Here is a 24,311-nt window from a genome sequence, read left to right as displayed (position 1 = left end):
CATAATAATCATTTCTATAATTTATTATTATTTTTTTCACTTCACATTGTATTAATTATGCTTTATCTATAAAAAAACTACTTTAAAGATCGTATTTTGTGGTCTAAAAATGGTCCATTGTATATAAATCATTATCATTTATCTTAATTAATTAATTATTATTCTTATATATTATCAATATTTTTATTAGTATCATTGTTTATTATTATTTATTATTATTATTGTTATTATTATTATTATTACTATTATTATTATTATTATTATTATTATTATTATTATTATTATTATTATTATTATTATTATTTTTATTATTAATATTATATGATATAAACTGTTTCGGTTTTATAGTTTTTACATACTATAATTTTCTTTATTCTTTTTTTCTTGAAATGTTAATTATCTTCCTTATAAATAAACATTAAAGACTAAAAGTAATTTTGTCTTTAGATCTGCAAAAGTGTACTTTTTAAACCCTCTTGCAAAATAAATTGTTAATTGTACTTTAAATAAAAGTATAATTTCATTAAAATATTTCAAGCATTTATAAGATTTCAACTTTCATATTCTATACATAAAAAGAGATTGTCAAGGGAGTGGGGGAGGTGTGCACTGACACTGTTGAACATAAATTTGCGTCACCCAAACACAAAGCACGCTACGCAGAATAATATTGAAGCACCTGCACAGCCCGTGTACACGCACATAGCATGATCTCTGTGCATGATCCATATTTTTGTACGTCTCAGATTTGAATTACGAAATTAGTAAGTTTGAACTAGGAAAATCATGATGATGAAATAATAATTACGTATAGCAAAGAACTCTGTTTTTATGAAATATGTATTTGTCTATTTTTCGTCAAAAAAATTAAAAAGAAAGTTTTGAAAAATCTAGTTCATCTTAACAAAAAAAAAGATAAGGAAAGAGAAAAATTCGTATTTAAATCCCCTTCTCCCCCCTCCCCCCTCCTGCCCTGGTTATTGATTGCCTAATAGTATAGAGACGGCCTCGGTCCGTTGTTGCAGGGGAAAATAGGACCAATTAGAACACAGTCTTTTGTCACGTGATCAAACATTTTGTCACGTGATCTCAACATCCAATACAAATTTGACAGTTCAACTTAGACAAGTTTCTTTGTCACTTACCTTTTCGTATATTTCTAGTCATTCAGCAGCATTGGCTTGAATGTGACTTTTTAAAACCAAAATAAATTTCCTAAATATTTGCTTAAAAACAAAGAGACACTAAGGAAAATTGTATAAAGTAAGAAAGTAGACATATTGGCTTGTAAACAGTGAATCAGCTGATTGTCAGTTGGCTGGGGCTGCCAGTAGGTCTCTGCTCACAGGCTTGGAACCATCATACATTATACACTCTTCTACTCCTCCCTCCTTCCCCCCACCATACACTTGGATCTTACAATAGTGGACTATACAACGAGCTTATATTCATCAGCTTCCATTAGAAACGACAGAGTTAAAAACTAAATCGGATTAAATTCTCTCTCCTAACTGCATTCAGAGTACAACTGCGCAGTTACGATTCTACAATGTTTACTTCAATTTCAAGCTATATCTGGGGCGAGAACAGGGAGGAGGAGCCATCAGTTCCCGCCCATCGTCCATCTAGTCCTGTAGGGGAGGACTGGGTCCTAGTAGGTACTCAGCCCGCCCCTGGTAACCTTGGTTCCCTTGACCCCCTCCCTTCCCTCACACCATCCTCAAACTCTTCCGAGGCCGGAGACGAAGTCCTAGACGACCTCCAAACAGACGAGGATGTGGCCTTAGGACATGATCATGCAAGGGTCCCTGTCAGGGCCAGACAAGATCAAACAGTTGCCTTGAAAAGTTTGCGCTCTGCTCAAATCAGTAAGCAGAAAAACTCTGGTAAGGCATTGAGCAGCAAGGCGCTGAAGAGGTCCAACAAGGCTGTGATGAGCTCCAGGAAGGAGACGGCTAAGTACAATATGCCCATCAAGTCTGCAGGGCTCAATAAGAACCTGAAGCAGTGCTAGGATGGAGACAAGATTATTAAAAATATAGAAAAAATTTCTAATCATACCAGTTGACTTCGTTTTAGCACATTTAAAATAGATTTAAAATTCATTATTGATTGATTTTTAAAAAAGTATAAAAGCCCTTTCCCTATTATATAAGTCACTATGTGACACAATTTCAAAATATTGGAATTTTACCATCGATCTTTCTTCATTTTAATTCTGTTGTTTTAACAATATTATGTAGTTGAATTTACTCAGTCACAAAAAAACCAAATACAAAAAAAATCTATAAAAGCCAGTATTTAAAACTTGTACAGTAATGTTATGTTGTTAAAAACTGCCAAAAATATTTACAATTTATGTGTAATATTATGTTGTCATGAATTTTGATTATAATCCAGAAATAAAACACCCAATTTAACAAATTGTTTTACTTCCCTATATTAGAAATAACAGATTTAGAAAATAGTCGAAAATTGCCAAGTTTTTAATTAAAAAATTAGTTTTAGAAACTTTTATTGAAATGAGGAACAAGATTTTGTAATTACAATTCAAGTAATTGCTGACCTTTCTTAGATGGAGGGTAACCCACAAAGAATAAGACCTAATTATACAAATCATGGTATAAGGCGGCCGCGTCGTTTGTATCTCCCTTACATTCCATACTCCTTGGGGTGATCCTACGACAATACACTTGAAGTTCGAGAGATAATATAATAGAGCTAGAGAGATAATATTATAGAGTTAGAGAGATAATATAATAGAGTTAGAGAGATAATATAATAGAGCTAGAGAGAAAATATAATAGAGCTAGAGAGATAATATAATAGAGCTAGAGAGATAATATTATAGAGCTAGAGAGAAAATATAATTGGGTTAGAAAGATAATACAAGAAAGTATTTTATTACATGAGTCAGAGGGATAATGTAATTGAGTTAAATAGATAATATAAAGTAGTTAAAGAGATAAAACAACAGAGTTAGAAAAACTATAATGTAAGATCTAATGAGATAATACAATATAGATGAGAGATAATACATAGAGTTTATGAAGATGGTTCGAGTTTAACAGAGAAAACAATAGAGTGAAAGAGGTAATATAATAGTGTCAGAGATATAATACATTAGATTCAGATAAATGGTATAATATAGTTAGAGAGATAATTTAATATAGTTAACGAGATATCAAAATCACACAATACACCATGTTTTATTTTATATTTTTGATTTGACAATTTGAAATTATTATTTTTTCATTTTTTTTATTGATTGAGGAAATTATATCATCATGCAAAAGGATGTCATGAGTTATTATTTAAAAAATACTGATAGTTAAACTCCTGGAAACGAAAGTTATACTGTAACTTGTTGTGTTTTTTGTCGCTGACTCTCCAAGACGGATGTAGCGATCTTTGGCAGCTTGCCTGCAAAAACTAGTTAATCATAGTTTTTCGGTATTGAAAAATACATGCTTTTCAAGCCACTGCTTTAATTTACAATAAAATATAACTAAAAATTTCATAATTTCTAAAGCGTTGGTTACAGCCAGGTTAAAAACTCCATTTTTTTCAAATGTTCACCAGATTCCTTTAAACTGCGCCAAAAATCATAGTAAATAGTGTCGGGGTAGAAGGGGGGGGGGGGCGAAATATAAAAGTTATTGCAAATTTATTTTTATTTTTTAGGCTTTGTATTCATTTAAAAATCATTTGAAGACACAGTAGCTAAAAGTAAATATTGTTCTTCTGTTATTCTAATCTATAACTCCTTCAGTCAATAACAAATTTCAAACATGTTTTATTCTGTAAAAAAAAAATTAAAAAAGCTTTAACAATAAACATATTATAATTATAAGGAATCTGGCAGAAATTGTATTTAATTTGCACTTGCACAAAACACAATGGACTTTGCAATGCACATTTAGTCGATCTAAGTAAAATTAGCTAAATCTTCCAAAATGAAAAAGGTTTTACAAAATCTGAAAAATGCTTAGAATCAAAACAACATAAAAGTGTGCCATGCAACCCCCCCCCCCCTCCAAGACGGCTGTAGCGATCTTTGGCAGCTTGCCTGCAAAAACTAGTTAATCATAGTTTTTCGGTATTAAAAAATACATGCTTTTCAAGCCACGCCACTGCTTTAATTTACAAGAAAATGTAACCAAAAATTTCATAATTTCTAAAGCGTTGGTTACAGCCAGGTTAAAAACTCCATTTTTTTCAAATGTTCACCAGATTCCTTTAAACTGCGCCAAAAATCATAGTAAATAGTGTCGGGGTAGAAGGGGGGGGGGGGCGAAAAAATCTGAGTGGGGGCGAAACTTTAATCAGGGTCACTATAAACTTCAAACAGCTATTAAGTTATGAAGGTCAACTTTAAAAGAGATTGAATATTATGTGAGGGTCATGAAACTGTAACAGTCATAACAGCTAAAGTTCTTTAACTTTAATAATTTATTTTTGGATAAGGGTTGTGGACACAAGCTCACGCATACAAATAAAACGAAATATCAATAAATCTATTTTCAGTTTGTTATCAAGGTCTTTCTATTATTTTGTTCTGCTCAAGATAAGTTAAAAGTCATACACCCCAACGTTTTGTGTTGTGCCATTGTCTTAAAAACTTGACTATGGGTAACCCTGTAAACCATAGTGAACACTTATTTTGCGCGGGCTGATCTTGCTTCCTTTTTTTTTCCTTAGGCTTAACTATTTGTTTTGGTTAATAAATAACAGCTAAAGTTAAAAAGGAACTAAACTTCTCTAAAACCAAATGTTATAGTAAGTAAGTAACAAAACAAAAGGGATAATAGAGGGAAAAACTAGGACGTTAAAGAACTGAACGGAGATTAATAATGAAAGAAGAAATGAGATGTGAAAATTTTTAAATTCTAAAATAATAATTCTAAATATCTTAAATGCTCATTCGATATTCAAAGTACAAATTTTTTTAAAGCATCACTTTGGGCTAAGATTAAAACAATACGCGATTAGCACAAATTATAAAGGAAATAAAGTTATTTAAGAAGAGATATAATATTTACAATAATACAATAATATGTGAGGGTCTTGAAACCATTAATTGCAAACGTTAAAAAAGAAATAAATTTCTGTAAAAAGAGATTTAATATTTTGTGAGGGTCATGAAACTGTGGTCTGTAAACTTGAATAGGTAAAAAGGAACTTAAGTTCTTTAAAATGAATTGTTTTGTTTACCATAAAAATATACAATTTTTGGGTGTTACTAACCTTAAAGAGTCTATTCCTTTGCTTGAAAAACTAACTTTTTAACTTTATAAATTTATCACTTAACTCCATCACAGCTAACTAAATCAATAATCACAGCATCATTAAAAATGATATTTTCACTAATAAACGAAATTTCTTCTGAAATTTTTAGATATAATTTACTCAATCTACATATTCACCAACTCTTTTAGGCTTATTTTTTCTGGGATTTGCTTGCACAGACATTTCAATGATTTTCTCAGAAGAGAGCTCAGACAGCCTTATAGGGTGTAAGGCTATAAGTGCATGATCGTAAAGTCTGCTCTCCGTCATGTACATCTTGTGTAATGAAGTAATCTCTTTAGAAGGTTAAAACTTTTCTCTCTTTTTATTAACAGTGAATTTAGACAAATCCTTATTCTTTTTCATTGTCAGGTGTTACTTTTTAAACCTAGTTTCCTTTTAATTTTGTATTTTCCAGGGGGAGCAGGGCCTCCCCTGGAACTCCCGGGGGGCACTAGAGGACTACTGCCCCCCTAGGTACGCCACTGTGCCTGGCCTGAGGAAGGGAACTGCAAGCATATGATTAAAAGAGCCTCCCCCATGGGTGGCCCCCCTCAGCCTCTCAGGGGGTACACGCGTATGGGGGGGGGCCCCCCCTCGTACGCCACTGATTTCATAGCTCTGCGGCAAGTAGTTGAAGTAGTTCAATTGCCTGAAAGTCGTATTTGATATTGGAATTTAATTGTGACATTCAGTCGTCAACCTACTTTGAAATGAATTCTTAAAACAATAACCACAAATTCTCCTAGTCCTGCAGGTATTTTCACAATGATGGTCTTAATTTGATGCTATATTGATAAGACTATCAGCCAATACTCAATAGAACTAACGTACAATTGAACTAAAGTCAGCTGTTCTCAAACCGATTTTTAGTCCATTCGAACGTTATACTTAAATGAACAAAATAAAAATTTATTAAATTTTCAAATGAAATAATTTAAAAAATTTTTTTTAAATAATGTATTCTAACAGATCCCTACTAACCCGAAAACCTAAAAATACCGAAGTCTCTATATGTATAAATAGGTATTTTTACGTATAAATACGTATGGGTATGCTCAACTTTTGGGTTAAAAACTTACGTATATTTACGTATTTTCACGTATTTATCATACCAAGCAATTTTTCTAAATGCTTTGGGTTTCCAAAAACCTATTTATACAAAAAATTACGCATACCAATATTACCAAGTAATTTTTCTAAATTTTTTAATTTTTAATTTTACGTATTTTTATATATTTTTAGGGTTTTTCTTTACTTAAAAAGTTGTATTTTTTTAGAGTTGAAAGTTTGGTTCAAACCTAAAAATACGTACATTTTCGTAAATTTCATACCAAGCACTGTTTCAAAGTTTTTAAGTTTTTATTCCAGGTATTTTTACGTATTTTTTAGGTTTTTTCTTTACTTAAAAAATTGTATTATTTTCAGAGTTTAAAAGTTTGATGCAAACCTAAAAATATGTATAATTTCGTAAATTTCATACCAAGAAATTTTTCAAAGTTTTTAGGTTTTTATTTTACGTATTTTTTATGTTTTTTCTTTCTCCTTATGTTTTTTCTTTCTCCTTTTCTTTCTTTTTCTTTTCCCTTAAAAATGTATTATTTTCAGAGTTTAAAAGTTTGATGCAAACCTAAAAATATGTATGTTTTCATAAATTTCATACCAAAAAATGTTTCAAAGCTTTTAGGTTTTTATTTTACATATTTTTACGTATTTTTTAGGTTTTTTCTTTACTTAAAAAATTGTATTCTTTTTAGAGTTTGAAAGTTTGCTGCAAACCAAAAAATACGTATAATTTCGTAAACTTCATACCAAGAAATGTTTCAAAGTTTTCAAGTTTTTGTTTACGTATTTTTGGGGGTTTTTCTTTACTTAAAAAGTTGTATCTTTTAGAGTTTGAAAGTTTGATGCAAACCTTAAAATATGTATATTTTTATACATTGCATACCAAGAAGTTTTCAAAGTTTTTAGGTTTATATTTTATGTATTTTACGTACTTTTTTAGGTTTTTTCTTTACCTAAAAATTATATTTTAAAAGTTTGATGCAAATCTTAAAATACGTATTTTTTTTTGTAAATTTCACACCTAGTAAGTTTTTAGGTTTTTACTGTACGTAATTTTCTTTACTTAATTTTTTTAGAGTTATAAATTTGAAGCAAACTTAAAAATACGTATATTTTCGTAAATTTCATACCAAGTAAATTTTCTATTCACGAAACCTGAACTGCACAAAAATGCATTTTTAAGCTAGAATTTGAAAATATTTTGTACTCTTTTGAAGAGAATTGTTCTGTAATAAATTTAATGCAAACATTTTGGAAAATGCAATGTTTCAAAATTGCTATCATTTTTGAGTAAATTGATGTTTTCATTAGAATCAATGTCAGTAAATTCTCGATTTTTTGATAAATAGAAGTCTTACTTTGATAGTCTTGTAACAGGTAACATGGTAATTGTATAAAGTATAACACATATTGAATCCAAATTGTTGAAAATACAGACAAAATGCATAAATGAATGTTGATTTAGATGGATACAGATGAAGGAATGTTGATGGTGTGAATTTCTGTAGACAGAATGCTGGATTGGATTGAAAATAATTTTAATATCAATGAATATGGATTTAAGAAATTTGTGTAATTAGTTGTATAGAAATAAAGGATGGGGTGCATTCAGGAATCTGTTCCGGGAGGAGCTCAGCACCCGTTGGGGTCTGAAAACCCCCTGAATTCAAAAGATATCACTGGTCCAGGGGGGGCTTAGCCCCCATTCCCCCCCCCTGAATACGCCTCTATACAATGCCTATGCAAAATATAGTCCACTTCTTAACATTTTGGTTTTAGAACTTGAAAAATACGTATTTTCAGGTTTAGGTAAAACCTAAAAATTTCAAAAATTTAAAAATGTTAGGATTTTTTCAAACCTAAATCTACGTATAGGTAAAACCTAAAAATTCCAAAAATTAAGAAATGTTAGGATTTTTTCAAACCTAACTCTACGTATATGAAAAACCTAAAAATTCCTGATTCATTGGATTTTTTTTAGGTTTGTCAAATATACGTATTTTTACCAAAGAAATGGTTACAAAAATATGTTAGCCATGGAAAATACGTATTTTTACGTATTTCTAAACCTAAAAATACGTATATATACGTATGTCATACGTAATTTTAAGTTTTGGGTTAGTAGGGATATGACATCATCATTTTAGAGATCTGAGGCCGTATACAGGGTGTCCCACGAAACATGACAATAGGAAGACGACTTGAAAGTCGTTTTTGGTATTTGAATTTATTTGTGACATTTAGTCTTCTATCTAAATTAACATGTATGATTCTTGAAACAATTATCACATAATTCTCCTAGCCCTGACATTTCCAAAAAGTGGTCTGCGTTTTTTGTGCTTTCAATATTACCGGAGATATAAAGAGTTTGGTTCAGATTTCAATTTTGTTAAATAAAAGCAAAATTGTCGAAATCTTAACGAAATTCTTCATATCTCGGGCAATATTGAAAGCACAAAAATGGCAGACCACATTTTGGAAATGGCAGGACAAGGGAAATTTTGTGATTATTATCTCTAGAAATTTACTTCTAAAATTAGGTTGACAAATAAACGCAGCAAATTATATATCAAAAATCAAGACGACATTCAAGTCGTTCTGCATACTGTCATGTTTCGTGGGACACCATTATGTGCCGGCACGTCCTGGCATGTCCTAGCCGCGTCACTCGCCCCTCTAGCATGTCATAGCTGCAGAACTCGGCCCCTCAAGCATGTCTTATCCGCAGCGCTCGGACCAGAAATTGTCGTAAACTGACCTAACCCTGGCAACCCTAATTATAATAATTTCAGATTACATTGTCTGATTTTTGTGTGTAAAATACAATAAAATTAACAATTGCTGCGCGAAATAATTCTTTAAAAATGGAAAAATTAGTTCGATTGAACAAATATTCGTTCAACAGTACTATATTCCAAATAAAGATTAGTCCAAACGCACGTTAGTCCAATCGATCATTAGTCCAATTGATATGACACCCTTAATAACATCTGTAAGACCGACGACATTTTATCATTAGAGGTTGCGTGATGATCATTTCGATAATTTTTATCTAATATATGGAGAAAGGTTAATCAGCTGTTAATATTGTGGTTACATGTTTTGACGAAGTATACCACGTAAAGTGTGATCTAAACTCTGTCCAAAACCAATCATAATTTGCATGAATTATAAATGTGCAGTCTGCAATATTTCTGTGATTTTTATATCACCTAATAATTCTGGTTAATCATTAATTTGCACAGCTCAGAGCACATTAAAATCTCGAAAAACTAGTGTTTTCTTCTTTTTTTCTGAATACGTATTTTTAAGGGGGTGCTGATCAATCGTTAGGGGGGTGCATAAACCTGTTCACCCCCCCCCCTAGGCTTTACCTCCACTACGCGCCTGCTATTAACGTGGCAATTTTTTTTATCGCAATGTTCATTTTAATTTTTTGTGGATTTTTCTGTTATACTTGATTTATTAATTAAATGAAATATGGCGACATTTATCTCCGTTCAAAATGTTTCAAATTTTACAGACCATAAACCTTCCCATCAATTAAACTTCGCTGTTCTGCTCAGCAGATTTAATCTGTCAATAAAATTATTGCTTTTTGCACTTAAGTTATGTTTCAGACAAGGGATGTTTCCTTGCTCCCTTATTCTATATCAAATTGATATGTAATATCACCTCCTGGCAACCAGGTAACTTATAAGTGACCCACCATTAGATGCCGATTCACCCTGGGGTATATTCCTAGAGAACGATTTTTGGACCCCTATCAATTTTGTACATGGGTTTGACAGGAAGTGTCCTAACTTAACCTAACCCGTGGCCGCAGCGCTCGGCCCCCTAGCCTAACCCTTTGTCTAATCAATGAGTAATTTTATTTTCTTTGACTGAATATTTTCCATTTTGGTTTATAGCTGTAAAACATAAATTTTGACACTTTTAAAGTTTAGAATAATGACAATATCCTCTATATTATCGAGCAGATACAGATTTTCAAGGCTACCGTTATAAATCTTTGATAATAGGTTAATTGTATACTGGTAATAATGCCGGTTCAAACCCCGCAATGGTCTGAGTTTCTCTCCTGTCCTGTCTGCCAGAATGATTTTGAGGTAAGTTTAGGTCTTATCAGGGGTTTATAACTTGTGATCTTACCAGGGGTATACAATTTGTGGTCTTACTAGGGGAATATAACTCAGGGGTATACAATTTGAGGTCTTACTAAGGGTATATAACTCAGGGGTATACTATTTGAGGTCTTACTAAGGGTTTATAACTTGTGATCTGACCAGGGGTATGCAATTTGTGGTCTTACTAGGGGGTATTTAACTTGTGATCTTACCTGGGGTATACATTTTGTGGTCTTACTAAGGGTATATAACTTGTATTAAAAAAGATTCAGGCAAATTTCAAGGCTAATTGATGGCTAACAAATACTTTTTTGGGCATTGATAATTTTTAATTAAGAAAAAAAAACTTGTCAGATTTAAAAATTACTAAGTGTACGACGTACGTCCTTGATCAGATGTTTATAATTTTATTAAGACTACTGGTCGTGTTCCAATATCTTTGTCCTGTGGACATACAGTCTGCCAGACATGTCTTCAATCCCTACAGCGGAATCAGTGTCCATTCGACCAGGTTTGTTGGTTGGTTAGTTGGTTGGTAGGTCCATTTATTGGTTGGGTGGTTGGTTTGTTGGTTGAAGATGACTGGTTTGGTATAATTAGATTGGTTTGAGCTTGTTATCTTTTTGGTGGCTTTATTGGTTTTAGTTATTGATGAATTGATTGAATGATTTATTGATTTATTTATTGATTGGTTGATTGATTGATTGATTGATTGTTAAGAATCCAATTGGATTGGAGTTGAGCAAGCTACCCGTGAATACAGCTCTGCTTCAGCTTGTTGGTTCTGGATATATACCTCCACAATATAGGTTAGTTAATATCAAGGGTGTAATGCAAGGAAAGTTAATTGCGGTCGTGTATAAGCTGCGTACACATTGAAACCAGTTCTCTTTGGGCGGAATTTGTAAACAAGAATAGATGCATCAGTGTTCGTTTAGTATCCGAGGCGGTTAAAAGCATTAAATTTTGATAATTCACATAATAGTTTCCTATGACCAGAATATTTCATTGATATTTTTATGTGAAAGATGGATCCATGTCAGGCTTTGACATCCGTCTTGTGTTTACATTACCGCCCAGAGACAGTACACTGCAGTACAAAAGATGTGTACACTTCTGAAATAATTTTCCTTGTATTACATCCTTGGTTAATATATTTTAAAGGGGGCTTTTATATTTTAAAGATAAAAATCCTCCAACTTGTTAATGAGTAAAGTTATCATCTCCTACAATGTTTTTTTATGTATTTTGCCTGCTAACCAGTGGTTAAGATCCAATTAATTTTTATGCGGATCCGGATCATGGATACGCACTGGAAAAAAAGGGATCCGGATTCAGGTCATGAACATTTCTTCAAGATTTACTAAATTTTTTCAACAAAGCAGAATTGTCATTTTTTTTTCGCTTATTTCTATGCTTATACATGATGAACAGGTCAGAGAACAGGTCATTTTATAATATGTGTAAACGGTGGCTTTTATATTAGAAAAGTTAAAATCCTCACCTATTCATATTCCACATTCTTGTTATTTATTTTGCCTGATAACAATAATAAATGGATGTGAAACAGGCGCCTAATCTTTTTTTTGTTTATTTTTCTTACTCTCTAAGTTACTCATCCCCTAGGAATGTTGCTGAAATGACTGAGAGTGAGGTAGGGTTCTACAACTGTTCTATCAAATACCTGGAGGACCTGGCCTTACTCCTTAAACCCAGCCAGTCTAGCCAGCTATCCAGGTAGTAAACCCAGCCAGTATAGCCAGCCATCCAGGTAGTAAGCCCAACCAGTCTAGCCAGCTATCCAGGTAGTAAACCGAGCCAGTCTAGCCAGCTATTCAGGTTGTAACCCAGCCAGTCTAGCCAGCTATCCAGGTAGTAACCCAGCCAGTCTAGCCAGCTATCTAGGTTGTAACCCAGGTAGTCTAGCAAGCTATCCAGGTAGTAACCCAGCCAGTCTAGCCAGCTATCCAGGTAGTAACCCAGGTAGTCTCCCATGTAGTCTAGACAGCTATCCAGGTAGTAAACTCAGACAGTTTAGCAAGCTATTCAGGTAGTAAACCCAGCCAGTCTAGCCAGTTATCCAGGTAGTAAACCCAGCTAGTATATTCAGATATTCAGTTAGTACTTAGACAGCTTAGCCAGCTATCCAGGTAATAAACCCAGCTAGTATATCAAGATATTCAGTTAGTACTTAGACAGCTTAGTCAGCTATCCAGGTAGTAAACCCAGCCAGTCAAGGCAGCTATCCACAGCTAGTCTAACCAGCTATTCAGTTAGTATTTAGACAGCTTAGCCAGCTATCCAGGAAGTAAACTCAGCCAGTCAAGGCAGCTATCCACAGCTAGTCTAACCAGCTATTCAGTTAGTACTTAGACAGCTTAGCCAGCTATCCAGGTAGTAAATCCAGGCTTTCTAGCCAGCTATCCAGGTGGAATACACACATTTAAGGTTAACTCTAAAGGCAGGTCCTTAATTTTTTTAAATTTTCATCCCTTTTTAGGCTTTTAGGTGACGAAGAATCTTCAAAGTTTTAAAGGTTTGTTTCTTCACATGTGCAATTAAATCTAATTTCTGTTAAAGACTCTGATAGAAGAAATAGTCATTCACAGACAAAAATTTAAAACAGTCGTTTAATTTAAAAAGAAGTTGTTAGTCAATTAAATATGTGCATTTTGTGGATATTTTAGCATTTTGATGTAAATTCCTCTTAAGTAAAAATTTGTTCAGAAACCTTGGGCTAGCCCAGGGGTATGTATTTTGAGGAGGGGGGGGGGGGCTAGTTTTAATGATTAAGGGGGAAAAATGAATTTAGTACTTAACTGGCAAGTTTCTGTTTTTAGACTTTTTATTAATAAAATAATGCGTTTTCCCAAAAACATTTTTTCATTTTCATTAATTTAACAACAAAAAATATTAAATTCTTAATGTTTAAAGAAGAAAACAATTATTTTTTAACAACTGTAACCTGATTTCAGGCCAATGCAGAGGAAGCTGATAACCCTGGTGACCTGCCAGCTGCTGCAGGAGGAGGGGAGAACAAGAGGGGTCAGATCAGCCAGGTCAGTAGCTATAAATATTTTCTATTGCATTCTCCCTTTTATAGGCTAAAATCTCAGTAAATAGGGGGTGCTGCTGACAGTGGTTTATCTCTACTTATAAATTATTTGAATGAATTAATAAAAAATAATAGATGAAACAAAATTAATCAGATCTCTGGGAGAGCGGAGTGTTACAGAACTCATCCTTCAACATCAGAATCCTCAGCAGTTGAGTGCCAACCTATGGGCAGCTGTTAGAGCTAGGGGTTGCCAGTTCCTTGGTCCTGCTATGCAGGTTAGAGACGTGGGACCGAATTTAATGAATTTTAAGTGCCTACTGTCTGTTCAAATTTGAATTACCGATTCCAATCATTCATTAACAACTTTGAATAGGTGGTTCAAATTTGATCTGACAGAAGGTTGTTCAGCGACGCAGCTCAAATTCATCAAATTCGGTCCCTTAAATATTTATTTTCTTAANCCCCCCCCGAGTCTTAGACATGCTGCAAGGAGCATTTAAAGGTTTTATTTGCTGAGTTGGGGGAAATAAGTAATTTTTGGTACAAAGAATAGGTTAGATAAGGGGTAATCTTCTCTGAATAATAAAAAAGATTAATATTTTTTGAATATTAAGGAGGAAGTATTGAAACTTGTTCTGTTGGCCCTGGAGGAGGGTTCTGCTCTCAGTAGGAAGGTTTTAGTAATGTTTGTTGTTCAACGGTTAGAGCCACATTTCCCACAGGCCAGCAAAACTTCAATAGGTATCCATTATCCAATACACTTTACACATATATACCCACCCCTCTTTTTTAAATTAAGTTTTTCAGTTTTGATAATTTAGCAGAAATTGTACTTCCCTGGTACAGTTTGAAAGTTCAGAGTTTTTCAATAGCCTCCAGAAGAATAAGAAATGTTCACTTTTTCAAACGTGTTCTCTCTTAAATTTTCTTCAATTTTAATATTTTATACTTTTATTCAAAACGATTCAAAGAGGATACAAGTTTTTAATGTTGGAATTATCTCAGAAGGGATGGCGAAGAAACTTTAACTGACCCTTTTTAATATAGTGGCATGTCCTATTCACAACGGTCTCTTTAAAATTTTTCCCGACAATTTTGCACTTGAAATCCATGAATCACTTTTATTGAATAACCCCAAGTGAAAATGGTAAATTTTCACGCTGAAAACGCAAGGATATCGCGTTCAATGCATTATTGATCAGCAAAGGATTTATGGGGTATCGTTGTTAACCTGACATGCCATGCCAGGGTCACTTGAAAATATGACGTAGTTTGATCCTCAATACCTCAAACCTAGGTTAAACCTGTTTAGGTCATGTTGTTCAGTTGCTGTACCGAGCATCCTGTTTTAAGGTAGATTTATTTTAAAAACCGGTAAAATCTTAGATATATTTTAAAAACCGGTAAAATCTTAGATATATTTTAAACCGGTAAAATCATTTTTTTCTAAAAATGCTCTGATCCAGTCTAGCCAGCTATCCAGGTAGTAACCCAGGTAGTCTCCCATGTAGTCTAGACAGCTATCCAGGTAGTAAACTCAGACAGTTTAGCAAGCTATCCCCCCCCTCCCTCACTCATTCATCAAACAGATTTGTATTAAACTGCACTTGGCCCAAAAGTAAAAGAATATATATTTAGTGCTATTCTGAATGCAATTCATATTTGGTTCTTAATTTTTAGTTTATTTTTTTTTACTTAAATTAAAAAATCAAAAGATTTTCTTCAAGATGTGAAAAGATATTTTTCTTGAATTTTTACCTTCAATTTTCCAACATTTCTATCCTTTTTATTTTTTATTTTTTCTCATTCTGTCTGAGCCTATTACATATTTTTGCTATGCTGTAAAATATATACAATGTACATCCTTATTTTTAAAACTATTTCTTTAAAAGGACTGTTTAGTGTTTACGTTATCTCAGTTAATCCTCCACTTGTTGAGGGACATGTCGGATTGAAACCTTTGACGGTTCAAGGATGACGAAGTTAATCTTGTTTTATCCTCCAAATGCTTGTTATTGTGATATACAATATATGCATGTAAGCAAACTGGTTTTTTTTGAAGATTTTATCTATTTTTGGGAGTCACTGTAAACAAATATTTTCCTTCAAATTTTTTAAAATCGCTGTCTACTGCGCAATGAACATTTGTTCACCTGCAGGACATATACACTGTACTTTACAAACTGAGAGTCACTTGAAATTACGACTAAAGCAGTGTTCAGGTTCCGGATCCGTTGGATCCACAAGATTTCGGCTTCCTGGATACGGATCCAAGGGGCAAAATATTAACCAAAAACTGCGGAAAAAAAATTACTCTCAAAATCTGAACAATTAAAAAGAGAGATTATAAAATTTCATGATTTCTAAATGGTTCATCAAGTTATAGCATAAAAATAAGCGAAAAAATAAGACAACAAATTTTAGAATTCTGCTTTTTAAACCAAATTCAGTAAATTTTTAAGAAGCAACCTGGATTCTGATCCGGATCAAAATTAAATGGATCCTGAGCACTGGTCTAAAGTCCCTTTAATTTCTCTATTATTTGTGCAATCTCTGGGTTCTGTCCCACCTTTGGTTAGTGATAAGTATTAACTTTGTTAATCTAGAACTTTTAGGGTTTTTTTTTTCGACTTTTAGAAGGCTCTACACATTGAGCTTGTGAAGGTTGTGACACACAAAAACTGTATTCTTTAAATGTTTTTTAAAAAATATTGCCCATCACTTCGGGATAAAAATTAGAAATTAAAGTTTAATTGTTGGTAAGACTGGTATGACTATTACTATTTTTGGAGGAAAGTCATTTCTACCATGGGGGTACCATTGGCTAAAAAATTAGATTTTTTTCAAAATTAAAATTTTTTCAAATCCAAATTTTTTTAATTTAGTGTTTCTAAAATTCCACGGGCAACGACGGGTACTTCAGCTAGTATCATATAATACGAAATGATTGATTGATTGATTAATTGATTGACTATTTTTTTTTGATTGATTTCACACAATGCTTGTTCCAGGAGGTTTAAGAATAGCCCCGGATCAGTGGTCTAGCCTGCTGTATGGGGATTCAGCTCATAAATCTCATATGCAGTCAATCATAGATAAACTACAGACACCACAGTCATTTGGTCAGTCAGTTCAGGTTAGTTTATTCATTTTTATTAATGGTACTTAAAACTGAATTATGCTATATGTATTTTTTTACATATTTATTTTTTCAAATTGTTAAAATTATTATTGAAATATTATATGACAAGATGCAAATATTTTGATATTTCTTAATTTCTTGTTTGTACATCTTGCATCATATATTTTGGCTAATTTTGAAAAAGAAATTTTTGGGACATTCTTGCAGTTTGACCCAAGCTGCATGCAAACTTTAGAACTATGTTGAGAGGATCTTGCTTTCCTTTTTTCTGAACTCTGTATTGTTTACACATGTGTTATATCACATTTTCCTGATATTCTCTATCTACCACTTAGGGTGAAATAAATGGGGGGGGGGGACGTCTCCTAGCCCCATCTCTAATGTTTTCGCCATTCCCTAACGGAAAAAATTGATAGTATAAAGCTTATCATCAGAGATTTCCCTTCCAATTTTTCCTGTTCAGTTTTCTTTTTTCTTATTGAAAAGAAGGCAAGGAAAAAGAAAAGGGTATGAAAATGGGAAAGTGGATAAGAACAGAAGGGAAGGAGGAATACATGGATTAGGGAAGGGAAAAAAAATCTAGAAAAATGTAGAAGATCTAGTGTGGATAGGGGGAAGGTAGAGACCATTTTCTGGGAAAATAAGTGCTCAAACTTTTTGACTAAAAGTTGATAATTATGTCTCACCAGAAAATATTGGATCAGTTTGCTCTTCTTTACTTTCAGTCTCACTAAGGGACGTTTTAAATTGTTTTTTGTTACATTTAATTTCAAGAAGGTCATGTCTTTTCATAACAGTCTCTTCATCATGATAAATAATATTCTTGTTTTTTATTTAAATCTTGATAATTTAAAATTTTGGTTTCTCTATTAGTGACTCGCAAATTTTATGCAGCAGAGTCAAATGTAGGGTCACTTGAAAACATGTGTACAGTCCCTTTAAGCAGGAGAACTTAAGAAATTTCTAATAGAAAGGTTGAGTCACACTACCACCCCCCCCCCCCTCTGTTGTGACAACTACATCTAGTGTAATTAACTCGATAATCAATATCCCAATTTGTCGAGTTCTAGGAAAATATTTTCTTTTATACTCAAAAATTGTTTTTGTTTTAAATGAAATATTTTTGAAGTTAACATAATTCCCCTGTTGAGAGATTTTTATATAATTTTTTTTTGGTGTGTTCTGTGCCTTGATTGGTTTGTAACTAGGAAAGAAATCTATCCAAGTTTACAGTTTCTATTATACAATCAGTGAAACTCATCATGCTATGAAAGTAACACCGTACAAATTTAATATTATTTTACCCTTGTGGAAGAATACCAAAAACAAAGGTTCAAAATGAAACCTCAGAAAAAATCAAGTCTACAGAATTTGAAACAACCAACTAAAGTAGAGCCAAATAAAACAGACAATCACATTTATGATCTTTTTATGCTCAGAGATCCAAGCCCTGTCGGTGCAAGCCATTATTCTTTACATCTCAGTGAAGATTCCAGTGGCTTTGGTTCAATTAGGAATGAAAGTAGCTGTACAGAGGAATCATCTAGTGATGAGTCTGAGAATGATGTTGACCCAAATGCAGAAATTCCAGGAGAGTTTGCTTTAGATATGTTTATTGACCCTTTAAATCCAAATGGGAAAGCATCACATCCAACTCTGAAGTCTAAAATAAAAAAATTAATGGAAAAAGAAGAATTCCTTAAACTGAGACGTATCAATCAATTGAAGTTGGAAATTGAAACGAAAAAATTGAACAAAAAAATTGAAAAAGAAAACAACAAAAAACTGATGTTGTTGGATAGACTAAGTAAGAAACATGAGAATTTGATAGTTTGCAAAGAATCTGCAAGAGTGAAACACTCTTATCTTAGTGATAAGTTAAATAATCTTCAGATTCGAGAACAGAATTATTATGCTAGTCTAAAAGCATGGACATCTAAAAAAGAACATGAGTGGAAAGAACTTCTGACTTTGGGTTCTGTATTGGAACTAGATTATGCACATTTAAGACAACAGTTAAATGCATTTCAGAAAGAAAGAGCTGCCATCTTTAAAGAAAAAATTGATCCCATTGTAATTCGAGATGGGCCTTCACAGAAAACAAACTACAAGATACAAGCCAAGTATTTGCAATATGAAATATATCCACTGACTCAAAGATTAAAAATGTTGTCTATGAGAGTTGAACATGAAGAAAGCCGAAGACGAAATGTGGAAAGAGAAGTTTCACAATTAAGGGAGAAAATATCTGAATTAAACATAAGAGTTGTTGCTGCATCAAAAGGCATCTCTGTTAATAAAGCCATGAGTAAAAAAATAGAAGAGCATAAAATGAGATGGAAAAGATTTCTGAATGAAGAAATTGCTGTTAAAAAAGCAAAGAAAGAAGTTGGAAAATCCTGAATTGTGAAATTTAGTAATAGCGTGTTTAAAAATGTATTCATGGATATGCACTAAATACAAATAGCAGATCAAATATATGATGTGGCTGAAGAGATCATGAAGATTAAAGAGGGAAGTCAAACTTGTTTTAAGTATTAACAAAGAATCCAGTAACATGATGTCTAATAAAGCTATTTATGAATTTCTGACTCGAAGTTTGTGACAGCTAAATGTTAATCAAATCAACTTGTTAAATTTATCCCCATCATGTTTAAAGTTGTTTAATTTGAACCAACAAACTCTACCATTAGAATATTTGTTGGATTGGATGAGATTATGATTGTGTGGTATCACAAGAAGGCTTTTAAATAAATAGGATTTGATTTTTAAAGAAACTTAAATGCAATGTTTTTGTTGTGTAATTTAAAGAGAGTGTACACGTACAGCCTCTAAAATGACCTTTCTTTTAAATTTAGTTTTTTAAGCTACCTGCTTAGATAAGTCTTTGAATTTTTATTAAAAGACTGTTTTTAATCTAACAGTTTTGTTTTAACAAGGATTTCAAAAAAAATCTACTTTTTCAATACACTTTCCCAAGTGAGAAAGTTCTTGATAAACTGTGATCCCCCCACCCCTGTTTGATGTAATAAACTTGCTCAGAAAATAAATATATCAACAATAAAGTTCAAAGAAAGTATAAATAATTGTTACTTAATTTTTTTTCCGTTAAAGTTAATAGTTTTAACTGAAAATATCATTTTTTAAAAATATATTTTTTTGAATGAAATTTCTATTTCAAATAGAAAAAATAGCTTTATAGACTTAACAAGTGTGTTGTGTCATATGCCTAAATGTTTTTGTATTATCCAAATATATTTTATTTAAAAAATTGCGAACAATTATTTTTATTTGTTTAATTTAACCCTATCTCTGCTGGGGTACTTGAAAACCAGGATATGCTGGGGGGGGGGGTCAATTTAACCCCCCCCCTCTAAATCCCATGTTTGATGTCCAAATATGACAAATGATACATCATTGGAAAGATCTTGTGCTCTACTTTTAGAATCTGCAAAAAAATTGCAAATTTGCAAAAATTAAATTTTTTATTGCAAAATCCAGTTATAAAGTAAAAATGTTTGCAAAAAAAAATTTGTCCAAAAAATGAAAATTTATACACTTTTGAAAAGCCCTTGACCATGTCATTTCAAATATGCAAAAAAATTAGCAAAATTTTAAATAACATGATTTTTAATCAAAAAAAAAACTAAAAATGTGAAAATTTCCTTTGACAGGTTGTTTGCAAAAAATTTGCAATTTTTGTTCGCAAAACTTGTACAATTCATTTCCTTATGTCAAAGGCTTTCCAAAAAGCTAAATTTTATCAAAATCAGACAAGTGGAAGTGGGTCAAAACAAAGATTTAGTTTGTTACAGGAAAAAGCGGTCATTCAGGCAGTGTGCCTGAGGACTCAGGCAGTTAGTATTAAAGCTCGGTTTTAGGCCTAAAGGGAGGGCTTTGGGTATGTAGGAAAAGTCAGAAAATTTCAACAGCCTCAGACCTATACTTCTTGAGTTATGTAAAAAAAACTACAAAGAAGTAAAACAATTTGATAAGTCTGTGGTCTCCGCTAATTGTTACAGGACAGTTAGTTTAGTAACATGGATATAAACCCTATCTAGGCTGTGTTGTGACCCTCCCCCCCCCCACTTTCCACTATTAAAGTTAATACTTCAAAAATCATGTTAATTTTTGAAAATTTGGAACTCTTCAGCATGTCAAAGGTATAGAGGAGATTTCTCATTGTGAATTAAAAATTAAGGATGATTTGAGTATACAATGCATTTTTTCTGGAAACTATTAGTTAATAAATTTGTTCCTAACCTCCAGTTCTGAAGAGCTGGGTTTAGATAACTTAGTATAACTTTTCATGCTATGACAACAACATTATTAGATAAAAAACAAAACAATGAATACAGTCCAGAAGTGTTCAAATTTATTGCTGAAACAAGCAGCTGAAGAAAAAACAAATGGACCAGTAAAAGCATTGTTCATACCAATAAACTCAATCACTGTGTCTTCTAGTTATTATTCAGTTAATCACAGTGAAGAGTCAAGTTGTTTATGTTCAATTTATGATGGAAGCAGTAGCTCTGAAAACTCGTCCACTGATGACTCTGAGGATGAAGTTGACTCAAATGCAGACCTTGACACAAAAATGCAAGGGCAGTATTCATTGGAACTGTTTATTGACCCATTAAATCCAAGCGGAAAAGCTGCACATCCAACCCTACAGTCCAAAATTAGAAGTTTAAAGCAACAAGAAGAAATTTTAAAAAAACAACGTTTCAGTCAACAGTTGTTGGAAATTGAAAATAAAAAGAAAAGGAAGAGGCTCTTTAAACTAAGAAAAAGGTTGGAGGCCTTCCAAATGAAACTTGAGAACATAGAGGCAAGTAAGGAAACTGCAAGGAAGAAATATGCAAATCTGAAAGAGAAATTAAATAGTCTACACAAACAGGAACAAAATCACTATGATAATTTGGATGCTTGTGCTATTAAAAAGGATCAAGAGATAAAAGAGCTTATTAATATTGGTTCTGTACTGGAGCAAGAATGTTCGGAGTTAAAACAGCAAATAAGTTCAGTTCAGAAAAAAAGAAGAATGTCAACTCAGAAAGAAAAGATTGAACCCATTATTATCCGAGATGGACCTTCACTGAAAACAAATTACAAGTTAGAGGCCAAGTATCTGCAATATGAGATAATTCCTTTGTCACAAAGATTAGAAATGCTGACCATGAGAGCAAAAGAGGAAGAAAACAGAAGACGCAATGTTGAAAGAGAAGTTTTTCAATTAAGAGCAAGAATCTCAGAATTGAACATAAAAATTGCAGCGGAAACACCAAGCATTTCAGTCTCAAATCCAAAGAAAAAAATCATAAATTGAAATGAAAAAGACTAGTAAAAGAAAAAGTTATAGATAAACTCCATGCAAATAGTCAGTAGAAGTATCTTGGTTCTAGAAAATAGAACTATTTGAGCTCAAATATTTTCTTCAGTTTGGAGTCCATTAAGCACTCACATGCAATGGATCTAAACAACTAAACCAATTTATCCAACATTTTTTGGGTTACTCGGCCCTGAATGGTGTAGTGCTTGTCATAATTTCATAATTTCTTTTATGAACACTTCATTAAAAAAAAGCTTCCTACAATATATCCTTTTATCAAAACAAAATTAAATCTACTCCAGTAATCTAAGTTAAAACAGTAATACTAGTAAAAATAATAACAGTACTATTTGTATCTTAATATTAGGACTATATATTTATATAAAAATTTTTTATTAGTATATCTTAGATATATGATTTTAATGTGAATTTTTATTTTAAGTGCCTTTAAGTTAATAAAAATTAATTTTCTGGTTTTTCAGTACATTTAAGAATGTGACTTAATTCATTTGTTAATTTATTTTCTAAGTAAAAGAAAACAAACTTGTTTTTTGGTAGAAAGATAGACATTATATGTGTTGCTTGATATTGTTAAAATAAAAAAAATTTGCAGAAAAAAATATATGTATATTTATATTTACAGTTTTGTCACTGATTTGTTTTTCTTTCTTTTTCGAAAAGCTAAAGGAGATAGCTATCATAACTTTATAAATGTTATATTCTTAAATAATACCATACATTTAGTAATGTGATAACTAGATCACAAGTGGAGGATTAACAACTGAGATGGAAAGAAAGATGGATAAATAGACAAACAGACACAGAGTCTGTAGATTGACAGACAGAAAGAGAAGACAGACCTATGGGATTGGTTGTTCCAAAATTAAGAATAATATAAATGATTTAAGAGACATGATTCAGAAAATCTGTCCTCGTTCTTTTGGCTTATCTCATCTGAGTAGCCTGTGAGTTTTGTGGATTTAGTATCTTGTCAAGTATTAAAAAGCCTGTTCGGGAAACTAATCTATGAACATTTTAATCTAAAAGGAATTTCATCCAAGAGTAATCTGATCTAATGAGAGTTTAAAAACGTGGAAATTGAGCTAAAATATTTTTTTAGATCTAAGTCCGCATTTTTCTGAAAATTTTTGGAATCTGATTTGAAATATTATTTTTTCAAATTTGAGCTTCCTGTTCATTTTTATATATTTGTCAAGTGAAGATTTTCATAAAATTTCTTCTGCCAAAGTTGTGATTTTGATCTAAGATATGTGTAATTGGATCTAATCTAATAATAAAGTAGAGCAATAAATTTAGGGGTCTATGGAGGAGTGGGGAATTGAAACAATGTCCCTCCTCACAGAACTTATAATTCCCCTTTTAGAGCTATCGAAAAGTTTACCCTTAAGAATAAATTCTATTTACATCTTTGGACAATTTTAGTTAAAAAATGTTATTTACTTTTTTCTTGCACTTCTGTGCTAAATGAATTGTGTAGCCCTTTAAAATTCAGTTCTGCATTTTGTCAAGGAACAACCTTTTTAGAACTTTTTAGGGAAAGTTTTCATTTTTGAAGGCATGAGAAAGATGACTTGCTTATTTCCCCTGCCTACCCTCCCCCCCCCCCCAACCATCTATAATCCAATAGAGAGAGTTCACAAGGGAAATGAAAAACAAATATTCCCTTTCACTCCAATTTTCTTCTTCTCAAACACTTTATTTCAGTATAACTGGATATTTACAATATAAATGCTAAACATTTAGTTAAAAAGAATATATTACAATAACTTAATGATATGCTATTCGCTATATTCAGCATCATAAGATACAAAGCTCAGAAATAACAGATTTTGAGATTGAAGGCACATATTGACTTTATATAAGATTTACTAAATGTAAAATTAATATAACTTGGACATAAAATGAATTGGACAAATATCAGTATTTAAATGGCATATGTCAATGTGTAGCGTGGATTATGTTAGCTACTAGCAATTAATTTAGCTTTTCTAAAATCGATCAAATATTTAGAGGACTTAATTTAATAATTACAACTTTAAAGAGCTGTTAAACTTAAATTGTTTGTAAGATTTGTGTATAAATTTGCAATCTAAATATATTGATAATGCCAGACACTACAGTTTATGTTTTTTATACAAATTTTTAAGAAAGAATATGAAGATTGCTGGCTGAATATGCTGTTGGCTCTATAGAATCATATGTATAATAATAAAATCTCAGAAATATTGGATATAAAATTTAAGAGGGATATATTAGCTTTATATATCATTGACTACT

General features: G+C 32.1%; 1 protein-coding gene across 1 annotated transcript in view; it reads left to right on the top strand.

The window, feature by feature from the left end:
- The first annotated feature begins 9,943 nt into the window (after positions 1-9,943).
- The window catches only part of LOC111709725 (uncharacterized), a 38,598-nt gene continuing 24,230 nt past the window's right edge, over positions 9,944-24,311 (top strand). Inside the window, exons 1-10 of the mRNA XM_023483613.1 lie at positions 9,944-10,043; positions 10,377-10,463; positions 10,897-10,992; positions 11,202-11,290; positions 12,108-12,218; positions 13,457-13,540; positions 13,691-13,814; positions 14,154-14,280; positions 14,852-14,892; positions 16,529-16,675. Of these exons, the coding sequence (XP_023339381.1) occupies positions 10,398-10,463; positions 10,897-10,992; positions 11,202-11,290; positions 12,108-12,218; positions 13,457-13,540; positions 13,691-13,814; positions 14,154-14,280; positions 14,852-14,892; positions 16,529-16,675 (885 nt within the window). The 5' untranslated portion in view covers positions 9,944-10,043; positions 10,377-10,397. The remainder of the gene's footprint in view (positions 10,044-10,376; positions 10,464-10,896; positions 10,993-11,201; positions 11,291-12,107; positions 12,219-13,456; positions 13,541-13,690; positions 13,815-14,153; positions 14,281-14,851; positions 14,893-16,528; positions 16,676-24,311) is intronic.

The sequence above is a fragment of the Eurytemora carolleeae genome, unplaced genomic scaffold (genome assembly GCF_000591075.1).
Source record: "Eurytemora carolleeae unplaced genomic scaffold, Eaff_2.0 scaffold924, whole genome shotgun sequence".
NCBI classification, from domain to species: domain Eukaryota; kingdom Metazoa; phylum Arthropoda; class Copepoda; order Calanoida; family Temoridae; genus Eurytemora; species Eurytemora carolleeae.
Note: the sequence above shows the minus strand (reverse complement) of the source record. Positions and strands in the feature narration are given on the sequence as shown.